Source organism: Amia ocellicauda, chromosome 21, assembly GCF_036373705.1.
Source record: "Amia ocellicauda isolate fAmiCal2 chromosome 21, fAmiCal2.hap1, whole genome shotgun sequence".
NCBI lineage: Eukaryota > Metazoa > Chordata > Actinopteri > Amiiformes > Amiidae > Amia > Amia ocellicauda.
The window spans coordinates 13586396-13611344 of NC_089870.1; the positions used below are offsets into that span (position 1 = coordinate 13586396).

A 24949-nucleotide genomic window follows, 5' to 3' on the forward strand; every position below is an offset into this window, starting at 1 on the left:
AGACAAAAGGATTTATGAACATGATATGTGTCATTCCACCAAATGGACAAAATCTGTGGTTCTCAACCAAGATTTGTGGTAATTCTTATGAAATAGTTTCAGGGCAGACTATCAAAAGTCCTTTTCCAGATCTAGCTAGTAAGCTATTTATTGATTGATTGATTGATTTTCCAGTCCTTTCAGTGTGTTTGTATGTTTTGAGAATATGGTGTATGTTTTCATGTAATAAATGTTTTGCATATTAGAATAAGTGTGCAAAGTGTAAACTTAAGGGATAAACATGGTCAGCTAAAGCCCACATACCATCCTTTGTTTTTATCAATCTATTGTCCCTATTCTGCATTAATGGCGTGTCCTAAAGTAAGATGATAAATCGGACAATATCTACAATAAGTTACTGAAACAGTGCTGTAATTAGACCCTCGAAAGAAGCCGTTCATGGTTGCGAGATTCAATGGATCACAAATTACTTTCTAGATAGTTGACTACACAAGCAATTCCAGTTCCCCACAGAACCCTTTCCTACTTGTGGAAATTTTCATTAGAAATGTAATCAGGAATCCTCGTCATACATTATTTTAACGACCCTGCTCCTAGAGGAGGCTGGTAATTTTATGTGTCACATTTTGAACCCCAACACACTTTCACTGGGTCATAGTCAGCAAAAGATTAATGGTGGCCGAAGTACTGTTCTTAGAGCCGTATGCAGCTGCTGATAATACTGACTAATTGGTGCTGGCAGTCCTCCTGGTGAAGGACTTACTTTCACATAATAGCTATACTCCCCGCTGATTCCAAAACATATATGTTGTTTGATCGGATTTCAACACCTATGATGAAAACACAAACATACTATATGTGTGGGTCATTATTTGCATACTACACATCATAAAATATATATTTTTCTATTTGATTAAAGCATTATTTATTAGTGTTAATTGTGTGCTGTCCAAGCATATGGTGTCAATGGCTATGATTAGGTGTGGTGTTGCGTATTAGAGCTTTTTGATCTATCTCTGACTTCACACAGTGCTACCGTATTCATCTCCTCAATTCCTGATTTCCCATGCCTTGTATTTAAATGACTCTACTGTCCGTGAACAAAATAAATAAATGGGAATGGTCAAGGTGCTTTTAAGGGTCCTTTGTTTTGGGATGACTCCATTAATTCCAGTCAGAAAACCTGTCTAATTCTCCAGGTCTGTGTAATCCAGGAACTCCAGATGCTCAGTTTTACTATAATCAGCTCCAGCTGGTGGAATAAAGAAATAGATTACATGCTCTCTTTTTTTTACAACCTGGTTTATTTATTCTCTTTGTTTGAAAGTAAAAATGACATTTTACAAGACTAATAAACAAAGGGAGAGCCCCCAATATTGGGCCGCCATCCTGCTCCTCAGCTGTCAGAGTCACAGTTTTGATGAAGTGACTCTCAGAGAACGTCAGCCACACACAAGAAAACCAGCAAGCTGTGCTCCCAATTGGGATAGCAATCAATTTCCCCTTTCTTCTGTCAGCTGTGAAATAATATGCCATTCGGTTCAATCAGAAGCTGTAGTTTTACGATCAGCATTTTGTATGTGGTTTTTAGTCTTTGTTTGTTTGTATGGGATGGAGCAGTGCTTCTTCTTTTTGTATCGTCTTCCAGATGTCATTAACAATGGCCAGATGTAAACTGGATGTAATGGACTAGTTACTTAGGTCACTGGGGTAATATTGAGACTTAGTTCTGCAATATATATTATGATCATTGATGCATTAATGTAGGGCAAAGATAGGCTGGTTTAGATAGGCTCATGTATTAAACAATTTCATGCTGTAATGCTGGCTGTTTATTCAGGGTGTCCCTTAGAGACCTGGCTGGGTGCATCACGTCATCCTGACATGCTCTTCCACCCCCTGACTACAGTTACTCACGGGGGCGTCCTTTCTATCAGCTGACCAGACTCAGCTCAGTCTTTACTTCCCACATCACCAAGCACGTTCCTGTTGGCATCTTTTCTTTAAAAAGAAAGAAAAACCCATCTGAACTAATACATCATTTGTCTTATCCATCTGCCTATCGTACCTATCATCGCATCTAGTTATAATTTAATTTAATTCTCACTAATTCTGGGGTATACATGATTGTGTGGTGTGTATCCTAACAGGGTGGATTAAAGCCATTTACGTAGTGTTCTGGAATGGGTCTTGTATCTCAGCCGCCCCCTCCTGTTCCCAGTTCAAATCCATGACTAATCCAGAGGAGCCTGAGATAACCACTATAGCTTTTGATTGCTCCAGAACATAATCCACAGCAGCTGGAGAGCATGGCAAAATCTGCTGTGCGTCTGCAAAGAGTCACAATGAGCTCCTCGGAGAGCTGGCCGAACCATACGTTTCAGTCTTCATGTTTTAAATCCCCGAACTTTGCATATGGCTCGGAGACTGGATCAAGTGAGTTCTTAGCCACCATACAGTAATGCCTGTCAGAAGTCCACAGCCACCTGTGTGCCTCTCGGCAGTTCCGTGCAGGTAATTTGCTATAATTTCTCACTTAATTTGGACTTGTTAGTTATCCAATAAAACAAAACAAACAAACAAACAAAGCAGTCCTGCTTCAGCTGGGATTTGCAAATGAAAGAAATTAGAAAAATAAGACCATGCAGATGATTTGTGGTTTAATCCCGAATACTTACATTCCATGAGTCTTATTGATGGTATGTCTTCACAAATTAAGCATTAAGAGCTAATCACTTGCACTGGAAAAAAATAGCTATTGTGGTCAGAAATATATTGTAGTAAAAATACCAAACCTAGATATTTTACAATTTTATTCCATGCTTTATGTGTTTGATTGGCCAAAAACAATTCAGTCAGATGATGTGTTTTATGGAACGCATTCTTCCATTCTTGGAAGAGGGTGGGTTGTTGCTTCCTGAATCAGTAATCCGCATACAGAGTTTCCCAGCCAGGTCTAGATGACACTGGATTTGTATCTTGCTCTGCATCAGCTCCACATTCTGTTTATTCTTCAGCACCTTCATCAGCACATTTCAATTTCATTATAATTACCTGTATGTGCCAGAAAATAAACTAAGAATACAGAATGTTAGCATGAGACTGGGTAACTGGGATGTTTCATGTTTGATACATATGTCTGAATGCTTGTGGGCCCAGTTGAACAGCAAAAATAATTGGAATTAAAGTAACATTCATGATGACGCAAATTTCTAGGATTAACACCAACCATTAATTGTAGCAATGTAATGCACAATGTAGGATTAATTTTACTTGTCTCTCCTGTCCTGTGTGTGTGTTTTGTTTTGTATTATTCACTCATTGGACTCCTTTTCTTGCTCTCCATTATGCATGTCTTGTTTCCTGGATGTATTCATTTGGCAATCTGTCCAGCTCATCCAAGCTCTTCCGAATGGCTCCAAGGTGAGGGTATCGGTCTGCTGCTGGCTCCCCAATGTGACCTTCACATTTGTTTCCCTCGTTTTCACAAGAGACTTGTAAATCAGAGTTCCCATGTTTTCATATGTCATATATCACGTGCCCTGCACCCAGCCCAGGACTTCTTACCTGCTCTCAGCACTGAGGTGCCAACATCTAGAGCGAGGTTCCTTCAGGCATTGTGCTTCTTAATCCAATCTCTCTTGTGCAGCTTCAAACACATATCAACCAAAAACTGCTGTGCCCTCGGTTAAATCATTGTGGTCCATTTAGATGTTTAATCCAGCTTTTTGGATTCAAAACATTCAAATAGGCCTATTTGATTTTAATATTTAAATTCAAAGAGTCTTAGCAAATAATTTGTTTGCTCTGAACCCAAACTAAGGAATTCTTATGGCTCTTAGGCTGCATTGGAAACTGCTACTGTATCCACAGTGTTATGCAATAAAACATGTGAACACTGCAAACAAATGATTGAGAAATGCAGTTATCTTTACTCTACAAAGGTGAACTTGTAAAGATGTCTGTAATCTATAACTTTGAAATAGTAATTTAGTTATATGTGAATGTGACCCTGTGTACTAAAAAGTGTTTTTGTGTTTTGTGATTTAACTTTAGAATGATCTCTCTCTCTCCTGTTACTAGTTAGACATCAGCCCACCAATGTAAAACCCAGTATTTTCCATTCTGTCTGTTAGGCCTGTAACTAATTTTGTGTTTTCTAGGATGTTATTTTCTGTGATGTGTTTGTAGTTTCTGAGGCTGTTTTAAAACAGTGCTAGCAATATCATTAAAGGAGCTCTTCTGTTTTATACTTCTTTGTGTTGTTGTTTGTCATCCTTCGGAGTTCCTAATATAGATCAATTTTTTAATGTCCTACCTGTTTTATAAGTAACATTTATAACTATAACTATAAGTGTATAGAAATACTGTAACATTTTTGTTTTATTCATTGCCCTGAAAAAGACTGAACTATATTTATTTTGCCAACTCTTTCTAGTATGACAGTAACACAAAAGCTACCACGCAGACAAAGCTGAGATCGCTGGAAACACAGCCTTCCTTCTCCGCTTATCTGCTTAACCATCCGTAGAGAAGGGCCTGGCTCTGGGAAGGGCCTGTGTTTCGACTGTGTCGGTTCTGCTGCCAACTCTCAGAAGCACAGGTCACCCAGCAGTCAGGGGCCATAGCCATGCTGCAATAGCATGCCAGTGAGGGCCGTGCAGGCCAGTGAGTTTAATGGCCCACTAATGCTTCATAAATTCAGGCTATGACAGCACTATGGCTCAGATACCTTTATTAACAATCCCCTTCACAAATACAACACATGGGACTCTGTCTCTACTGGGATTACATCAGCAGGCATCCATTGGATTGAATGGACATTAACTTTCATGGCTTGGATTAAATTAGAGCCCGTTCTGCATTCAAATGCTGACAGGGCCGTTTTATTGTCAGAACCCTGGCTCTCATATAGGAGGCCAGCCGGCCCAATTGTCTATACCTTTTTTTTGTTTGTCAGGAGAGCAACAACACCAACAGCAATACAGGAGAAAAAATTATTCAGTTCAATGTCTATTTCCTGTTGATCTTATGAAAGATTTATTTTTCAAAGTTAAAGCAAATCTATTTTTGTTCTGAGCTTTTGTCGCGGGGGGGAAGTGTGCGATAAATGTTATCTCTGCATGTCCATTTCCTGTCAAAGACAAATGTTTATTCTTTGGGAATGTGTCAGTTAGGGTTGTTGCACATAGTTAATTTGAATTTTGAAGGAAGTGGCAAAATGAATGAAGGGAATGAAATGAGATGAAAGGTATGAAACACCATGCAGATAAAGCCTTTTGACAATAAAGACCGTTTTGAAGGGCAGGGGAGCTGCGAGCTGTTGCTGGGGCTACACATAAGCTTGAGGAAGAAAGCCATAGCGATTTCTCTTTTAAGGAAAAAACGATTCGGAAAATGTGTCAGAGCACAGAAAGCCCAATGTACAATGAAATGTTGAAATCTGTATTTTTAACATATGTTCATGAAAAGAGAGGATATATTATTGATGGTTCTCTTTACAGAAGGTTTGAAATTATTTTGATTGATAGTTAATTGGAAGCAGAATTTTTTCCCCCTTTTTCCCAAGGTTTAAAAGAGATAGAGATAAGTTTTCAAGTCACCGCAGATATATAAATGAATATAAATTAAATGATAATACACTAATGCGTGGTGTTCCTCACAGCTCTGGTCTTCCTCCAGTGTTATTTGTCTTCATACAATGAATACCACAGTTCATTGATGACACAGATAAAGCTTAATTAGCCTGGGTAATTTGCCCTCAAAACCGAGACTATGTCCAGGTATCTGTTTTTGGTTCCTCATTCTTATAGACAAAGTGTTCTGAAATGGTAGAATATATTTTCAGAAATGGAAGTATCAAGGAGACAACCCTCCATAAAAATTGCTTCCAATTGGCCTAAATCCGTTTCTCTCTGTTTCTTTCAGTACTGTGAAGAGAACGAGCTCGACGGAGCGTGTGGGAACTCTGAGCCGCAGGGAGAGCACCGGAGAGTCCAAGAACAACCGCACCCGAACAGGCTCCACTGGCAGCAACTCCAGCGGCAAGAAGAACAGCGACAGGTACTGAGGGAGGGAAGGAGGACAGGAAGGAAAAGGAGAGCATTAGGTATGAAGGGAGCTCAGCTACAAGGTTACTAATATATACACTCACCTAAAGGATTATTAGGAACACCTGTTCAATTTTTCATTAATGCAATTATCTAACCAACCAATCACATGGCAGTTGCTTCAATGCATTTAGGGGTGTGGTCCTGGTCAAGACAATCTCCTGAACTCCAAACTGAATGTCTGAATGGGAAAGAAAGGTGATTTAAGCAATTTTGAGCGTGGCATGGTTGTTGGTGCCAGACGGGCTGGTCTGAGTATTTCACAATCTGCTCAGTTACTGGGATTTTCACGCACAACCATTTCTAGGGTTTACAAAGAATAGTGTGAAAAGGGAAAAACATCCAGTATGCGGCAGTCCTGTGGGCGAAAATGCCTTGTTGATGCTAGAGGTCAGAGGAGAATGGGCCGACTGATTCAAGCTGATAGAAGAGCAACTCTGACTGAAATAACCACTCGTTACAACCGAGGTATGCAGCAAAGCATTTGTGAAGCCACAACACGTACAACCTTGAGGCGGATGGGCTACAACAGCAGAAGACCCCACCGGGTACCACTCATCTCCACTACAAATAGGAAAAAGAGGCTACAATTTGCACAAGCTCACCAAAATTGGACAGTTGAAGACTGGAAAAATGTTGCCTGGTCTGATGAGTCTCGATTTCTGTTGAGACATTCAGATGGTAGAGTCAGAATTTGGCGTAAACAGAATGAGAACATGGATCCATCATGCCTTGTTACCACTGTGCAGGCTGGTGGTGGTGGTGTAATGGTGTGGGGGATGTTTTCTTGGCACACTTTAGGCCCCTTAGTGCCAATTGGGCATCGTTTAAATGCCACGGCCTACCTGAGCATTGTTTCAACCATGTCCATCCCTTTATGACCACCATGTACCCATCCTCTGATGGCTACTTCCAGCAGGATAATGCACCATGTCACAAAGGTCGAATCATTTCAAATTGGTTTCTTGAACATGACAATGAGTTCTAAACTGTACTAAACTGGCCCCCACAGTCACCAGATCTCAACCCAATAGAGCATCTTTGGGATGTGGTGGAACGGGAGCTTCGTGCCCTGGATGTGCATCCCACAAATCTCCATGAACTGCAAGATGCTATCCTATCAATATGGGCCAACATTTCTAAAGAATGCTTTCAGCACCTTGTTGAATCAATGCCACGTAGACTTAAGGCAGTTCTGAAGGCGAAAGGGGGTCAAACACAGTATTAGTATGGTGTTCCTAATAATCCTTTAGGTGAGTGTATATTATATATAGTGAGGGGAAAAAGTATTTGATCCCTTGCTGATTTTGTACGTTTGCCCACTGACAAAGAAATGATCAGTCTATAATTTTAATGGTAGGTGTATTTTAACAGTGAGAGACAGAATAACAACAAAAAAATAAGTATTTGACCCCTTCGACTTAGTACGTGGTGGCAAAACCCTTGTTGGCAATCACAGAGGTCAGACGTTTCTTGTAGTTGGCCACCAGGTTTGCACACATCTCAGGAGGGATTTTGTCCCACTCCTCTTTGCAGATCCTCTCCAAGTCATTAAGGTTTCGAGGCTGACGTTTGGCAACTCGAACCTTCAGCTCCCTCCACAGATTTTCTATGGGATTAAGGTCTGGAGACTGGCTAGGCCACTCCAAGACCTTAATGTGCTTCTTCTTGAGCCACTCCTTTGTTGCCTTGGCTGTGTGTTTTGGGTCATTGTCATGCTGGAATACCCGTCCACGACCCATTTTCAATGCCCTGGCTGAGGGAAGGAGGTTCTCACCCAAGATTTGACGGTACATGACCCCGTCCATCGTCCCTTTGATGCAGTGCAGTTGTCCTGTCCCCTTAGCAGAAAAACACCCCCAAACCACAATTGTTTTCTTGGTGAATATGGTCCCAGCTGCCTTGAGATCATTAAAAAGATCCTCCCGTGTAGTTCTGGGCTGATTCCTCACCGTTCTCATGATCATTGAAACTCCACGAGGTGAGATCTTGCATGGAGCCCCAGACCGAGGGAGACTGACAGTTATTTTGTGTTTCTTCCATTTGCGAATAATCGCACCAACTGTTGTCACCTTCTCACCAAGCTGCTTGGCGATGGTCTTGTAGCCCATTCCAGCCTTGTGTAGGTCTACAATCTTGTCCCTGACATCCTTGGACAGCTCTTTGGTCTTGGCCATGGTGGAGAGTTTGGAATCTGATTGATTGATTGCTTCTGTGGACAGGTGTCTTTTATACAGGTAACGAGCTGAGATTAGGCGCACTCCCTTTAAGAGAGTGCTCCTAATCTCAGCTCGTTACCTGTATAAAAGACACCTGGGAGCCAGAAATCTTGTTGATTGATAGGGGATCAAATACTTATTTCCCTCATTAACATGCAAATCAATTTATAACTTTTTTGAAATGCGTTTTTCTGGATTTTTTTGTTGTTATTCTGTCTCTCACTGTTAAAATACACCTATCATTAAAATTATAGACTGATCATTTCTTTGTCAGTGGGCAAACGTACAAAATCAGCAGGGGATCAAATACTTTTTTCCCTCACTGTATATATATATATATATATATATATATATATATATATATATATATATATATATATAATATTTGGGTGAGGTGATGCTGGTAACTAAGGTAAACCTCTGTTTAATTCCCTGCAGATGTTGTCCTGAAGCTGGGTGTCCACACAGAATAATGCAGATGTTTAACTGAATCATTAAACTAGAAATACCAATGAAAAATATGCTTTTTCGGATAAAAGAGAAAGGCAGATTCTGTTAGGACATTGTTTTGATAGTTAAAGGAACTTGAATGGTGTCACACACTTGTCCTCACTCTCTCTCTCTTGGTTCTTCTCTCCTCACAGTAAACTGAAGGATCCCGTATTCAGTGCAGGTAAGGTGGCTGTGTTTTAATGTGTAGTAATGGCTCATTTGTCGTGGTGGCTGGTTTCACTACGGAGAGCAAAACACTCAATTTGCTACACTGCTCATTGGTTCTGGAGCTGTTTTTTTTTTTGTGGGCCATCTGTTTTCACGCTGTTTATCTTCACTGGGAAGAGATATAAAGAGTCTGTTGCCAATAATTTAATGTTTATGCAAGAATTCATCAAAAGCAGCATCCATTAGGAGGCATTTAATGTTATTGATTAGTGATTAAATAAAAATGTGTTTAATTGGAAAGCATGCGGTGGTTAGCTGTGGGCCATATGTGCGGTGTTCCAGAGGAATCTGTTGACTCAACTGTGTTTTTACTGGTTTTTGTCACGTTCTTAGTTTGATGTAGCTGATCGGTTTCTGCGGACCGAGTTTGGCTGCAGCATTTCTACACTTATCAGTGGAAACAGAAATAAACCAGTAAGATCAATTTCCACAATGGTAGGCCTCTCTTCAAGTCGTTTCCTGAAATTATATATCTTATTTCCCCAATTGAGGAATACGATTTTTTTTTTGTTTAAACTCCTTATTTTACTGCAATAAGACAGTTGATTGGAAATACTCTCAGGGTAGTTAAACAGAGAAGATGTTTCAAACAGCTGTATCAATGGTTCAGTCTGTTCAGGGATGAGTCAATATTCACCAGTATGTCAACGTAATGACATTCTAGGTGGTGTGGAATTGTGCCCAAAAACATAAAAGAGAATATAATCATAATTCACGTGAAAGTGGTTCATAAATTCAGAATGCAATGACACTTATTTGCGCTGTTAATATATGCAACAAAAATACACCCTCACATTCTGGAAAGACATTTTTTTTTTTACCATTATCTTTATCCTCCCCCTCCATTCTGTCTTTAATCATGCATTGCTGTCTTGTTGAAAGGAGCGAAAGGAAGGCAGTGAAACAGGAGATCTAAGCTCGCCTTGATATTCTGGCTGCAGATGGCTGGCGTTGCAGAATTTTAGGCAGGGGAACAAAGAGCTGAATAATGTAGGGAGTGGAGAATGGAAGTGTAATGGGCCCATTGTTCGGGATGCTCCGAGATGCCCAGCACAATCCCTGTAAGACAGTACAGTCAAAAGGGGGCTTGGTATGACCACAGCACCACTTATTGCATGTAATTGAAACTTGATGGAACATCACAGCTTATGAATGGAGTCCCAGAGTCGTTCAGGAGGTAAATTCAGGGTATTATCCGAGTCACAGGAGATTTTGAAGAGTAAATGGTCCTCTAATTGCACAGTCCTTCAGTGGGGTGTAGTAGGACCAGCTGGTAGGTGAACCTGTCTGTGTTCCTCCTACACATCTTTACAACGTCCTTCTGTCTCTGTCTCTGTAACCCCAAGGGATGCGACGTGTGACTCACTGCAAAGGTAGGTCTCGTTTCTCCACCCACCTGGCTCCTGTTGCCAAGGCGACTGGCCTTTGCTTTGGTGGCAAAAAGCACTTCCCCTCACACCTGACAGCCCTAACCTCACCACCCAGCATAGGGTGCTGTACGCCACTGAGATCAGTGTCATCTCAAGGACATTCTGTAATCATTCATTTCTAATGTAATAGGCCCCCTTCAAAGTTTGTATATGTATTTTTTATAAGACAGATTGTATTGATTTGGAGAAATCGATAGTTATGTACTTAGACCAAAATAGCTTTCCACAATGGTACAGTCATATTTTCCTTGAGTGAGGTTAGGGTTTGAAGCAGGGGGGAGCACTGACTCATTAGCCCGCCCTGCCTCCCTGACTTGTGTGAGTCACGTGTGTGAAGCACAGAACTCTGATCAGCACATACTCACGTGTGTGAAAGTAACCCCCCACCCCCCCACCCCCGCGATAGACTAATATATGGTTATCGCTAACGCACACTAGCACTGTAGTTTCCCTGTTTTTGGTTGCTGTTGTAGAAATAACTTGTAACCCTAGTTGCATATTGCTTTTACCTAGAATTATGGTCCCCCCAACATGAGCTCCTTTCTGTTTAGTTCTCAGTATGATCCCAACAAAGCTTTCACATTTCCTTGCTGTTGCTCAGCACTCTTCCACAAGCTGCATTGCTTCACCAGATAGAGAAACATCTACAGATCCTGCTGCTCTAGTGCTATTCATGTATGTCTGACTGAATAGATCAAAAGGCCTCTCTTTACAGGAGAAAAATAGACTCCTATTTTTAGCTTTTAAGCATAGTCTTATTCCCCTCTGACTTTGGGAAATGTTGCTCATGTTGTTTCTCTAAGTTGGATAAAAAATCGTTTTGGTCCAGACACTTGTTTTCAATGAGTTTTCACTTTGCATTATGCAGGGCTTCCCTACCCTGACAGGCAGCCACTAGCCTGAATTAGTTATGGTGCCATAAGTGAAGAGGCAAGCAAAAAAATGCAGGATTAAATTGTTCTAATCCACTGTAGACTCTGGGGTCACTGGGCAGGCTGACTGGTCTGTCAGAGACTTTTTACTGAGATTGCCTTGATTGGTCAGCAGGCTTTTCCAGCACCATATAGTTTTCCAAAAGCCTGGACCAGGGACTAGGTTAACACAAGGATAAGTGAACACTGGCCTGTCTCTTCTGCTATTCCCACCATGTTCAGGTCACATCATTTAAGCACTGCCCAGTTCTGCAAACTTGTTTTGATTGAAGTTTGTTTTCAGAACAGAATTGAAGTATGAATTCAGAGCCTTGATAGGTATCTCTCATGCTGTCTAACAGTAATAAGTCTAGCATTCCTTTGAGCATGATGTGCCTCATGTGGATGACTAGATAGCATTGTTGTCAGGTCATTTCAGTGCTGCAGTGTTAACAACATACACAGATAATGTAGAAAAAACGATTTTCTTGTCAAAGATTGATCCCCTTGTGTTTGTGATAGATAGACTGCCCTGTGGTTTTGTCAGCTGTAATCCATTCATAGCCTAGTTTTTAAAATAAAGCAGAAGAGTACATAAGAAGAGAGCATAGATTATTTTGTTTTTAGGGTGGACTTTTATCATATTTGTCCATAACTGCTACATATCACTTCTGCCCTCCCTCCTCCACATCCCTGTCCCTCTCCAACCTTACCACTTTACCTAGTAACCGTGCAGATATTTCTGAACCACCCGTCAAAAAGGATTGGAACTTCTGAGGCCCAGACCCCGATCAAGCGGGAGTTGACAACCCAGACTGGTCCTGTCACCCCTGATTCTGGGAGCCCATGTGAAAAACCCGCTTTCAAATCTGGAGTTCGAAGCAGCCCATCTTTCACACTGCCCTTCCCAAAGAGTCCCAGCCAGAACCTGTTCGAAATGTCACGCTCGCCCAGCTTTAAAAGCCCACTCAAATCTCCCAGCCAGTACTTCCAGATTTGTTATTAGCTTGTAATAGTTTCTAATTTAAAAAAATATCTATCCATCTCTACCTCTCTCTCTCTCTCTATCTATATATATATATAAACATACATTAGTAAACAAAAAATATTGTTTTATTGGATTAATGTGACTCTTAATTACTCTAACAATGTAAATGCTTTTGTAAACATTTTTTTTCCTGTCCTTCTTTTTGTTTGTTTGCTTTTGATTTACCTCCTTGTAAAGCTTCTCTGTCTCCTGCTGTTCCAATTGCTCTACTGTTTGTTTTTTCCTGTGTGTTTTTTTTTGGCTCAAACATCTTAAGCATCTGGCATTTTTATCCTTGCTTGTATCTCCAGTCTGTACTCTTTCAGTAGCATGATTCACTTTTTAACGCTGTCAAGTTAGCTAACAAGACAAACTGCTTCCTAATCACTGTGCTCTGTCAGTAGTTGCATGTTTCAAAACTGTATTTTGAACAGTTAATAAAATGAATTAAAAGTCTCCATTCCTGTGTGTGCTGAACCATCATTTATTTTTTTCTTGTTCATTTTCCATTATTTAAATCTCTTCCTCATCTCCCTTTATTTGCACCCTGAGTAAAAGAGCAGGACTGTGTTTTGAAACTCCTTGTCCTTTTTTAGAGGAGGGATATGTGAAAATGTATTTGAGAGGCCGCCCCGTTACCATGTACATGCCTAAAGATCAAGTGGAGACCTACAGTTTGGATGCGAAATCAGATCTGCCAACCAAGAAGCTCAAACTGGACTGGGTGTATCCTTTTTTCACTGATGTTCTTGCTTTGTTTAAGAATGATTGATCTGAGACAAGACTTTCTATCGTTTGTTATCTATGATTTATTCAGTTATGTCTCACTTTAATGTAAAAAAAAAGATTTGCAACCAAAAGAAAGAAACAAATGCTTATGAAACCTGTGTTTTAGCCAAAACGTAGGAGTGATTGATGCTGTGAGTAGTGAATACCACACAACAGATTAGCCATGCATTCATTTTGTGGTTGGTATTATTTCAAACTTTCCATTGCAGCCCAAAAATATCTACAAGCTCTTCAATTCGCCCAAAGATCTCGAATTATGGGTGCAGACAATCCTTTGATGTCTCTGGACCACTGTGGACACACAGTTGTCTGAAAAATATCTGTTTGAAAATGCCAGTGGGGCATAAGAATTGTGTACTGCGCTCCAGCTGAGATTGGTTAAAGCAAACCTCACAGTATGTCAGGGACGTTTTGTCAAACAGAAACATTACTTATTTTCTTCTTTGAGCAAAAGTGTCACACGCTCATCCAGCTCACAATAAGAAACTGTATTTGAATTTCCAATGCCCAGTTGCAATCTCGCTCTCTGCAAGTGTGTACAAGCTAGTGTCAAGAACAATGTCTGCTGTCCCTTTATGTAGACTTAAATTTGTGTTTTTTCATGCCAATGTTGCACTTAACCACACATACTTTTTTACATTAATCTAATAGTTCTTTATTTCATTCTTCTCTATTTACAAGAACACCATAATTACCTTGTACAAAAGAAACAATGTGAATAAATCTGCTGCCCCACAAAAGCAATACTTTTTCTCATGTTCCCAGCCACTGACCTCAAACACTACACGGAGAGTAGCCCTGAGAAAAATAACACTTATTGGCAAAAGTAGAAAGATTACATTTTCTTCCTCCTCTTCAGCTACGCTTAGCTCTTCACCCCTTTCCAAGATATTGCACTCAAGGACTTTTTTATTATTATTTTATTGATTTAGTTTGTTGCTTTTTTTTACTGCATGTGTAGCTGGGTCCATGAAATGTTTAGGATTATTCTATATTAGCATTTTCGTTCTTAATTATTAATTGTAAAACATCAAAAACCAACTGGAAGGGAAAGCTTTATAGGAAAGCTGTTCATTGTTGTCTTGGTTGTGAGGGGGTCATACTGATTGCTTCTAATCTTAAAATTAGTAGGTTGTATTTGCTTGAAGTAAAACAAATAGAGAACAATGCTGTTCAGCCCATAACACCTACCAGTGTGCAGCAGCACTACCTTAAGACAGTCAGTGGTTCTGCTTCTTGACAAAGATCCAGTTATGGATACAGAGGCCGAGACTGCCGTTCCAACCTGTACCTGCTTCCCACCGGGGAGACGGTTTATTTCATCGCCTCAGTGGTAGTGCTGTACAACGTGGAGGAGCAGCTCCAGAGACACTACACTGGACACACGGATGACGTCAAGTGGTAAGAGCTGGGGGAAGGCATGCATCTTTGTCAGTCTTTATTGTAGGCCCTGTGCTGGGTCCCACTGACTCATTTACTCATTGTTTTGTTTACAATAGCCCTTTAGAGTTTCTGGGAAGCACAATATGTTTTGATGTATTTATTAATTTAGTTTGTTGTTAATGTCGACTAGCGTTTGGGGATTTACAAGTTGTGTAATCCCTGGGTCTTATTGTCACAGAGAGCCAGTCACGGACTAAATAATAGTATTATTTTTTAAGAACACACTCTTATTGCTTAGACAGAATGTGACAAAGGCCTCCTGAAATTTATTGCTTTAGGTATCTATAAGGTTCATAGGCAGAAAAGATTATACAATTTAAAGCCAAAAGTTGGGGATGACCCATCATATAGTTTTCCCAATGTACTGATTAAACACCAGCTCTGGAAAGCTCAAGGCTTTACTGACTATGAATGAAATAAGAGCATATTGCAGCTGGTGAGGAGAAAAGGTAATGTCAGAGTGCCCTCTCTCCCTGCTCTCAGCATGCTCTTACTATTCAATGGTGTGTGTTGCTAAATTGGGCGTTTTATAAATGTCAGTAACAACAATATCAGTTTAGAGTATAGCAAGATTCCAGAGCACACATTCCAGTCACTCTGTGTAGCTATTATTCATTTAAGTGAGTCAGTCATTTGTAAAGCAATTGTCATTATGATGGCATGAGGCTATATCTGGCAGGCTATATTTCACACGGGTTGTCGGTGTCAAGCACAGTCTTGAGCATGTTTGTCCTTCAAGTAATAACACCTGTAGCGTTGCATGCACGCTCTCACGCTGTGCAAAGCTACTGATACAAAGAAACCTCTAGTTACAAGATCTTGTAGGTCTTTAACAAATGCAGAAGCACTTCCGCTCCAAATACATCCCGCCCTTTTCTTTCATAATGCTACAAACGTCTGGCTTGTTGGCAGATAGCCAGCACTGAGTTTGCAGGTTAGCTGTATTATCAATATTAATATAGGCTTGTTTACATGGGAAATAGCACTGTGGACAATGTGCCTTTGTTATCATACATACACGAAACATTTTGCATTTGCAGGCATTCCTGCACTATGTAAATATTTCCTTTTTGACAATGCAAATCCTCCTCTCCATCTGCATTCATCTCTACTCTCCAGAGGAATTTATTATAAATGAAGTTCACATTTCACTTTGTACGGAACTTATGTCTTTTCTAATCCCTGACACTCGATTTGTAATATTAGTCATAGTATTAGCTATGATTTGCTTTCAGTGACTAAATGCTTACATTTTAACTAAATTAAGGTGATTGTATTCTGCCATTATTGTTGTGGTCCTGAGAATTAGTGATTGATCATTATTGGAAACAGAAACACATTCAAAATTGTAACATCAGTCACAGACAGTAAGAATAATACATAAGACTGAAATTATGTAAAGGGAGTAAGGCATAATGTCATTACAGTTACACATTTTTAAATACTGTTAGAAATAATACGTATAGTTTGTCATCGCAGTTAAATCACCACAGAGGAATTTGGATTTGCCGCACATGTCTGTAAATCAAGGCGTAACGGAAAGTTCCTCTGCTTCCTTCAAAAGCCTTTGTTTTTGGCTGTCTCTTATGTTTTCAATAATATGTATAGTGGTGTGGCGCTGTGCTGTGTAGTTATGGCCCGGGGCAGTCTGTGTGTGTCTGGAAGACAGTGTCTCCTGCTGGCCAGTCCTGACTTCATCATCGCCATTCACGACAGGCTTGTAAACTATTGTGTGTTAATTACAGCTCATTACCTCAACATTTCATTTAATCAATACCTATTAATTATAAAATTGCCTTCAAGGGATTTTTGCGCTTTAGACTTGGGGAAGGAAGCATTTCCCTCACATCAACATGTCCAGCTGAACTTCTGTCCCCTTATTGATTTGTAATGTTTATTTATATTTTCCCTCTTGTTTTTTGTACTCCTCTCTGTCTGCAGCCTAGCAGTCCATCCAGACAAAATCACCATAGCAACAGGACAGGTCGCAGGCACATCCACCGATGGCAGAGTAAGTTACCATTTACTCACAGCATGAGAGAAACACACCCAGCCTTTGAGAACTCATCCCAGCGGAGCCCGAGCCCGGCCTCTCCCCCCTGCATGATCAGACACCATGTTTCTCACCCCGGGCTGCGCTGGTTTCTCTCACCTCCGGAGATCAGTGCTGTGGTCTGTCAGGAAGGCAGCCGAAGCAGTTAATGAAACCAAAATGAATGGCCACCTGCTGTGGCTGCTGCAGGGCCTCAGCGTGCTTTCTGAAATAGAAAAAAAGTATGAGAATTTCTTTTTCAGGCTGTTTTTATTATTTGAGTGGATCGCAGCATAGAATTTTAATGAATAGATGGGATTTCAAAACTTCCATGTTCTAGTCCAGGCATCTGTTATCTTTCACTCCCCCTCTATCAGAGGCTCTGTGGGTCCCCCATGGGGCTTCCTGCAGCTGCACTATCGCTCTATAAAACCTTCCAGATGTCAAGCTAGGACCTTAAGCAATATTTTCATTAAGTCCCAGCATTAAATATGCAAATCAAGACTATGCTGCCAAGTGGCGACCAGTTTAGAGGTCAGGACAGGTGCACTGCTGCCTGGACACCTGCACCAGCTTGGAGAAGAAACTCTTACTGTGGAATTGTCTCTCCTCTATCACAAGCTTCAATTTGCATTTTCAGTCAAACCGATGGCCCTGAGGCTTGGTGCCCAGGCCGGTCAGTGTGCAGAGTGTGTCCAGGCAGTGGCAGTAAGAGCCTCTCTCTCTTGGCAGCAGCTGCCACCTCACGTGCGGGTCTGGGACTCGGTGAGCCTGAACACACTGCACATCATTGGGACTGGCTTCTTCGACCGTGCGCTGGCCTGCATTGCCTTCTCCAAATCGGTGAGTGTGCCATCATCAAGCTGACAAGTGACCGTGACTACAGACTATATGTTTTTTTCTTTCCAGATATAAGCATATTGTGGGTCCTGCACTGGGATGGTAGATGGCATTTTTCAACTTACTACACAATTTGTCTTTCGTTCACGTGTTGTTTCTAAGAACTCTTAGAGCAGGCCTTGTAGCAGCAGTGACTTCCTGCCTGTCTAACTTCCTGTCCGTCTGTGTGCAGAACGGAGGCGGTACACTGTGTGTGGTGGATGACTCCAACGATCACGTCCTCTCTGTGTGGGACTGGCAGAGAGAGGAGAGGCTTGCAGATGTCAAGGTACTGGAGAGCAAAACAAGAAACAATGAGCAGCATTGGTGATCAATTAGACCTGTGGGATTATGTTGTTAGGTTTACATAGAAATAATATGAGTGGTTTTGTTTTCTGATGGTATTTTACTCGGGTGCTGGATATGCTGAAAGGTGCTTTCTTAGCTGACATCACATTCTTCATTCATATTTTCTTCTCCAGTGTTCCAATGAAGCCGTATTCACAGCAGATTTCCACCCCACTGACACCAACATCATCGTCACCTGTGGAAAGTCTCACCTTTACTTCTGGACTTTAGAAGGGGGCTCCTTAGTGAAGAAGCAAGGACTGTTTGAGGTAAAATCTCTGGACCCAAATCAAGAATGTGATGTAACTACAGAATTTGCCAAACTGCAACACATTACATTTCCAGTTAAACTTTAGATAGATGCCAAACATCTGGTATTTAAGTGAGGTAATATTCTGGGATATTCAGAAGGTTTATCTTCAGAATTTCGATTTACCATAATACTATATCTTTTCTTTCTGTCAGTTTGTATCATGACAATTACTTTAGTTAAAACCTCAGACATAACCCAGAGAGTGTATCCTCTTAAGTATTAGCCTGCATGTGAAATCTGTGAGTGCTCTTTTATGTGTGTCTCTGTGTTTGAATATGTGCTCATTCTTAAAAAATCAATCTGGAAATATTTATGTTTCTTGCAGAAACAAGAGAAGCCCAAGTTTGTCTTGTGTGTGACTTTTTCAGAAAATGGTGACACAATAACTGGAGACTCCAGTGGCAATATCCTGGTCTGGGGAAAAGGTAAACAAATACAAATGCCACACATCACTCTTTATATTCAGAACATTTAACATGTCTGAAGCCAATAAGGCATTCATATTTAAGAACCATCTATTGCTCTTGCCCATTAAATCTCAGTGCAATGTTCTTATTTGTTGTTTCTGTGCCTGTAAATAACTCCACATAATGGCATTACAGGATGATTGAAATGGTGCAGCTGGGTTGAAAGTGAATCATAAAGATATTTCAAAGTAAACATAAAAGAAGAATATATTGCCAATGCAAGTGCTCATGTGTAGCAGATGATATAAGCATTAACCTGCAGGAAAGTGACACTGTCTGCCTCACAGCAGGCTCACAGTGTCTCTTGTGATGTCTTTTCTAGTGTATGTGTTTCAGCACTTCCTGTTTTAATCTCTGATGTTCTGCAGGCACTAATCGGATTAGCTATGCCATCCAAGGGGCACATGAAGGAGGCATTTTTGCACTTTGTATGTTGCGCAACGGCACTTTAGTGTCGGGCGGAGGAAAGGACCGCAAGCTCATCTCCTGGGATGGGAACTACCAGAAGATACAGGCTGTGGAGGTGAGGGCACAGGCGCCAACACAACGCCAGGAGACACTACCTGACAAACACACTCAGACTTGTTTACTTTACTTTAGTTTTGTTGCCATTTCTCAATCCACTTATCCTGGCGAGGGTCACAGCTGAATCTGAAGACTGAAACATTTTACTTCTCAAAAAGGCTTCTAATGAGCTCAACAAAATGGCTTAACAAGAGACAGGATAAGTATTGAAAACTAGCCACATGTCAATAATGTTCCTGAAACAGTATTTAATCAGATCTTCTGGAGTGGCAATGTCCAGTTCACAGGACTTTATATTTTTTATGTTTTGTATTAATACAAATGTCCAAAAGAGCTATTCACAACTTGTGGACATTAGCTATGAATGTTAAATGAACGTCATTATGTTAACAGGCTTCACATGTTCCTCCAGTTACCTCATTATTAGTTATCTGACAGTGTATTTCATCTTATGAGTCCTTGGCTTGTTCCTCAATAAGTCACAGAAACAGTACTAGCTACGTGATTTTAAATGAGCATTGCTTTTGACCAGAGTTTTATAAATAAGGGGGCATTCCATCTATTTCTATGCTAGATTGTTTCTATCAATGTCCTTAAGTACTCATTAAAGACACAAATATAATACATCAGATACTGTAGATCAGGGGTCCCCAATTATTTTTCACCGTGGGCCAGTTTGAAATGATTACATGACCAACGGACCAGATAAAAATATCACCCCTGGAGTTCGTGCTCCATATTCAGAGGAGATTAAAGTGAAAAACAATACAATTTGTGTGAGCAGCAATCAAGCTGGGTTCATTATTCGTCCGGAATCCAAGGTTACACAGAGCTTTGTCACTAATTGTCTTTCACACACGTTACAACAGACTTACATAATGTATTACATAAATGGAAAGTCATTATGAGAACAGAAGCGAACAAACACTATACCTGCTTCTTAACGACAACACTATCCGCCATGCTACCTCCAACTCCTCTCTCTATAAACTGACTGTGCTAATAGTACTGTACAGAAGAGAGGGCAGACAAGGTAAAGCAGTGTGTCACAGTTATAATGCTTATACTAATATAAGTGCACATAGAAAGACATGTACTTTGCTATACACAGCACACTGTATATGGGTTAATTGCTGATTTTAACAACACTGTGCTGACTTTAATAACACTGCGCTGGCTTGAACAACACTGACACTCTACTGCGCTGACTTAACAACACTGCTGACAAACCTCTTTAATATTAAAGTGTTTCTACTGCCTTTTCCTGATTTTAATATATAATATGTAGGGGTCTACTTTACATAAATTTTAAATAGTGCTATATGATATGCTTCACTAAATTATACATTTTATTACTTCTAATCATAATAAGATCTGCCAGACACTTCTCTCAAAATAGTTATTTATGATGACAGTGTTTCTCCTAGAAAATCACATTGGCCCGGCGCTTATTTTCTGATTTTCTGTGCATGTTTGTGGGAGTGTGTGTGTTTTCTCATAGGGTACGTCCAGTCCATTTGCAGATATGGCCTTTAACGGCCACGGTTACTTTTGATATTATGCATGTATGCCTAAATTCAATGACTGTACCCTTTATGCTGCTTTGACCATGGAATTATTCCTTCTTCATCTGCCCATTTATCTATTTCGACCTGCATAATTTCTGTTAAATGCTTAAGATTTTTATTACCTGATTGCCACGTCTGTCTTGGCAAACTGTCAACCAGAATGTTTGTTTGCTTCCCGAGCCTCGTTTTCAAACTAAGATGGCGCTGGTGTGAATAAAGTCTAATAAAATCTGGTAATACTGTAATTATAATAATACTGAACTTAATGAGAAATTGTGGAATATAAACTGTGACTGACTGCATGTTCAGTGCTTTTTTCGTGAGGGTTTGTCATTATAAAAATGTGGGTCGCCTGAAAAACATAGAAAACCACTGTACTAATGTAATACAATAAAAATAACTTTTAGTTTGTAAGAAATGCACCTATATTGGGAAAGTATTTGAAGAATGTCAGCCTCTCTCAGATGGCTCAGACTAACGGTTAACGACGGGGCTGTGCTGGGTAATTGGGTAGGGCAGGGCAGGGCTGGGCGCATCTGTCGTATTGTCACACAGTGTACTGTAGGAGGTGTGAGGAGAAGCTCTAACGCTGTGCATCTTGACTGCAGCCCAGAGTTTCAGTCCCAGCTGGTGCAAATTACTGAAAGCAAATACTTGTGGCAAGGCCAGCGGGTCACACATGGTATGGTATTAAATATAAACACGTTCCTCCAGGAATCATATATTCCCTCTCACTTTTCTGGGGAGAAATATTGAGGTTTATACATAATGTAAAGTGTATATACAGGGTGTGTATCAAACAGCACAGCTGAAAGTAGAGCTACCACTCCTGTTTGCTGCACTGGTTATTGCTGAGGAACCTGCTATCCAACGCTGCTCAAGATGTTGAATTGGGCATCAGCCTGTCTGAACAAGACCTGAACTAGTACTCTCTGCTATGAGCTATAGCCTTGTGATCTGCATGTGCAATAGGTAACTCCTGCAGCTCTTAAAGGTATCTTTATGTTAGCAGCTGCCCAAGACCTGGATTAAAATGTTAAATGTATAAATTTAAGCAAATACATATGCATTCAGATACATATGGTAACCAAGTTGGGTGGGAAGCCAGAAGATTCTTCAGCTGCCTATTCCTGGACTGGATCCACCTGGGTTGTTCAGCCAAATGCAATGCCAGGTACAAATGGGTCACATGTACGGGAGTGATCACAGTCAGACGTCATGTCATGCTGCAGTGTGACAACGATGGTCCTGCATGTTCCTATGCAGATCCTGAGCAAAACATATAGGAGTATCATACTTCTACTGTCAGGTTAATGCACTACATATTTTTAGCATTCATCTTCAGCGTGCCCCATTTGTTTTGGAAGAAGCTGACTCCGCACTTTTAAATGTGACAATTCTCAGGTGAAATCTATTGTGAGATCTAAGCGGTGTGATTATCTCTCCACAGATTCCCGAGTCATATGGACCTGTGCGCACCGTGGCAGAGAGCAAGGGAGACTGCGTGCTGATTGGCACCACCAGAAACTATGTCCTGCAAGGCACTTTACTCGGGAATTTCATACCAATCACCCAGGTACGAGCACCGGAGAGCAATACCTAACCAGACTGAGAAAGAATAAACTGTACAGTAAAGGTTATTTTCAGTTTCCCGCTTTATAGCAATATGGAAAGAATGAGTGTGTAGGTCAGGATAATGGATGGAATGAGGGGGGTGATTATTTGGTGTCTGTGCTCACAATGCACATGTTTCAGGGTCACACGGATGAGCTGTGGGGCCTGGCAGTGCACCCTCGGAAACCACACTTCCTGACTTGCGGCCACGACAAGCATATCAGCCTCTGGGACTCCTCCACTCACCAGCCCATCTGGAGCAAGACCATGGAGGTACGGTCAGCCTCTCCGTCACACCCTGTCAGCCTCTTTACCAAAAAGACCCCCGTTCCCCCATGTCCTCTCTCACCACTGCACTAACAACACAGTGTTGTTATATCCCCTGCTGCAGTCACAAGAGAAAAACAGTAAAATTTTCCTCGTTTTAAAAAGGCACGCCATCGAGAGGAGAAACACGCAGTCACACACTATATTTTTAAAATACCAAACGCACTTGTAAACGAAAAGCGCCCCTCTGGGAAGTGTATTAAATCTTTATTAGCGCAACATCTAGATGACTAAAGCACATACAGCTGCTGACATTTTTTATTTTTTATTTATTTCTTAGCAGACGCCCTTGTCCAGGGCGAAATAAGAAATTAATAAGGTTTGGCAATGTGGCTTCATTGTGTTATAAAAACTAATTATTGTAAAACGAAACATCTAACCATGTTATGTTCGAGCAGAAGTCAGTACTGCACTGAAATTAGCAGAATAATTAGGTATCGAGGAGGCCTAATTTTCTTTACGGTTTAATAATTATATTAATTGAATGGCACTCCTATAATTAAAGAGGTTTGTCAGCATTCAGTGTAATATCAGTTCAAATTGCAACATAATTGCACTAAATTAACATTTATATCATTACATAAACTCACTGACACCTGGCAAGGGATTGTGTATTGTGTATATCTTAGACTCCTCGGCTCCTCTAGCTGCTCTGTCTGGCACATGAGTGTAAATGTCTCCCTCTTTCCTCCTGATCTGTCCAGGACGCAGCCCAGTCGGCTGGTTTCCATCCATCTGGAACTGTTGTCGCTATCGGAACACAGACTGGCAGGTAAGACTATCAAAGTAAAAGGGCCATAAAGGCGGAAGTAAACGAGGTACAAGACAGCTATGAAGGGTGAATAAATGATAGTAAAGAGGCAGAAATATTACTGGGACCAGGAAATTGTTGTAAACGTTCATCATAACCGAGAGACAGTACACCCAAAGTGGTTTTAATCCTGTTAACTATTCTTAAACATAAATATGAATTGAACAGCTTAAATACAGTTTTGGTCACCTTGTTACGAGAAGGTTAAGGGCGGAAATGACCGGAAGCAAATCAAAAAGCTACAAGCAACCAAACAATCTAATCTTCTGAAGACTCTATTTGCACTGTCTGGCTCTCTGTAGGATTTCTCTTGAGCCTCTCTCTGGTTTGGCCTGCTGGTGTGTTTTGTAGAGCATTGGTGACACCTGCTGGCCACCGAAAAACATAACATTGCAAACATGGCAGGAATGTTTTTGTCTGACACTGCCTTCGATCTCCACCCTCTCTTGCACAGATGGCTGGTTCTGGACACCGAATCCAAGGACCTGGTCACTGTTCACACGGATGGGAATGAGCAGCTGTCAGTTATGCGCTATTCACCGGGTGAGCAGCAGCTCATTTGATTCTGTTGTATCATTTACAAGAGTATCATTTACACCACCATGTCTTAATTATAGTCATTAAAATCTAGCAATCACTGTCATGTATGGACATGTAAAAGGTCTGTTGTCTGTAGTTGCCTTGACTAAAATTAATGTAGGTTCTCACTCAGGATGGAACGCATATTTTTTCCACTGTTGGGCAGTTTTTTACTCTGTTTTACTTTCACTCTTTTCAGATGGCACTCTCTTGGCAATCGGATCACATGACAATTACATTTACATCTATGGAGTTGTTGACAATGGCAGGAAGTACAGCAGAGTGGGAAAGTGCTCAGTAAGTATCTTAAATGTTTTGGATAATCAGAAGTAGAAAGAACCTTATAGTTTCCTCACATCTAGTTTTCTTGTGTACAGATTGCAAAGGTGTTTGAATGGAAAAGCTTTTAGCTATATATTTGCATGCCTTAAGTATCCCAGCAGGCTAATGCAGTTAAATCTACAGCAGTGATTTGAATTTGTCCAGAAATGGGTTCCTCTTCACTTGTACAGGAGGTGAAAGGATCTCTTCAATGCACAGTGAGATGCACTGTGGAAATCCATTGACACACAGGCTTTTTACAGAGGTCTGAAATCAAAACTGCCATGTGTCAAACCTGTCATCCTTTCCACTGTTTCCCCTCAGGGTCACTCAAGCTTCATCACTCATCTGGACTGGTCTGTGGACTCCCAGTACCTAATGTCCAATTCAGGAGACTATGAAATACTGTACTGTAAGTAATATTCAGGTTTGTGGATTAAAGAAAAAATAAATAAATATACATTTCCATCCATTCTAAGCAAAATAAATCTTTGATGGAGTGGAATAGTTCTTTAA

General features: G+C 40.7%; 1 protein-coding gene across 12 annotated transcripts in view; it reads left to right on the top strand.

Annotated features, from left to right (window-relative positions):
* The window catches only part of eml1 (EMAP like 1), a 71479-nt gene that overhangs the window by 43767 nt on the left and 2763 nt on the right, over positions 1 to 24949 (top strand). For 6 of the 12 annotated variants that reach the window (XM_066694923.1, XM_066694921.1, XM_066694914.1 and 3 more), the window contains 18 exons: positions 3394 to 3423; positions 5929 to 6063; positions 8974 to 9002; positions 10396 to 10422; positions 13014 to 13143; positions 14458 to 14607; positions 16591 to 16660; positions 17414 to 17524; positions 17754 to 17849; positions 18043 to 18177; positions 18547 to 18646; positions 19057 to 19211; positions 22232 to 22357; positions 22537 to 22668; positions 23427 to 23494; positions 23988 to 24076; positions 24312 to 24409; positions 24758 to 24845. In XM_066694923.1, coding sequence (XP_066551020.1) covers positions 3394 to 3423; positions 5929 to 6063; positions 8974 to 9002; positions 10396 to 10422; positions 13014 to 13143; positions 14458 to 14607; positions 16591 to 16660; positions 17414 to 17524; positions 17754 to 17849; positions 18043 to 18177; positions 18547 to 18646; positions 19057 to 19211; positions 22232 to 22357; positions 22537 to 22668; positions 23427 to 23494; positions 23988 to 24076; positions 24312 to 24409; positions 24758 to 24845 — 1769 coding nt within the window. The remainder of the gene's footprint in view (positions 1 to 3393; positions 3424 to 5928; positions 6064 to 8973; positions 9003 to 10395; positions 10423 to 13013; positions 13144 to 14457; positions 14608 to 16590; positions 16661 to 17413; positions 17525 to 17753; positions 17850 to 18042; positions 18178 to 18546; positions 18647 to 19056; positions 19212 to 22231; positions 22358 to 22536; positions 22669 to 23426; positions 23495 to 23987; positions 24077 to 24311; positions 24410 to 24757; positions 24846 to 24949) is intronic. The other 6 variants (XM_066694917.1, XM_066694920.1, XM_066694922.1 and 3 more) reach the window with 4 other exon arrangements.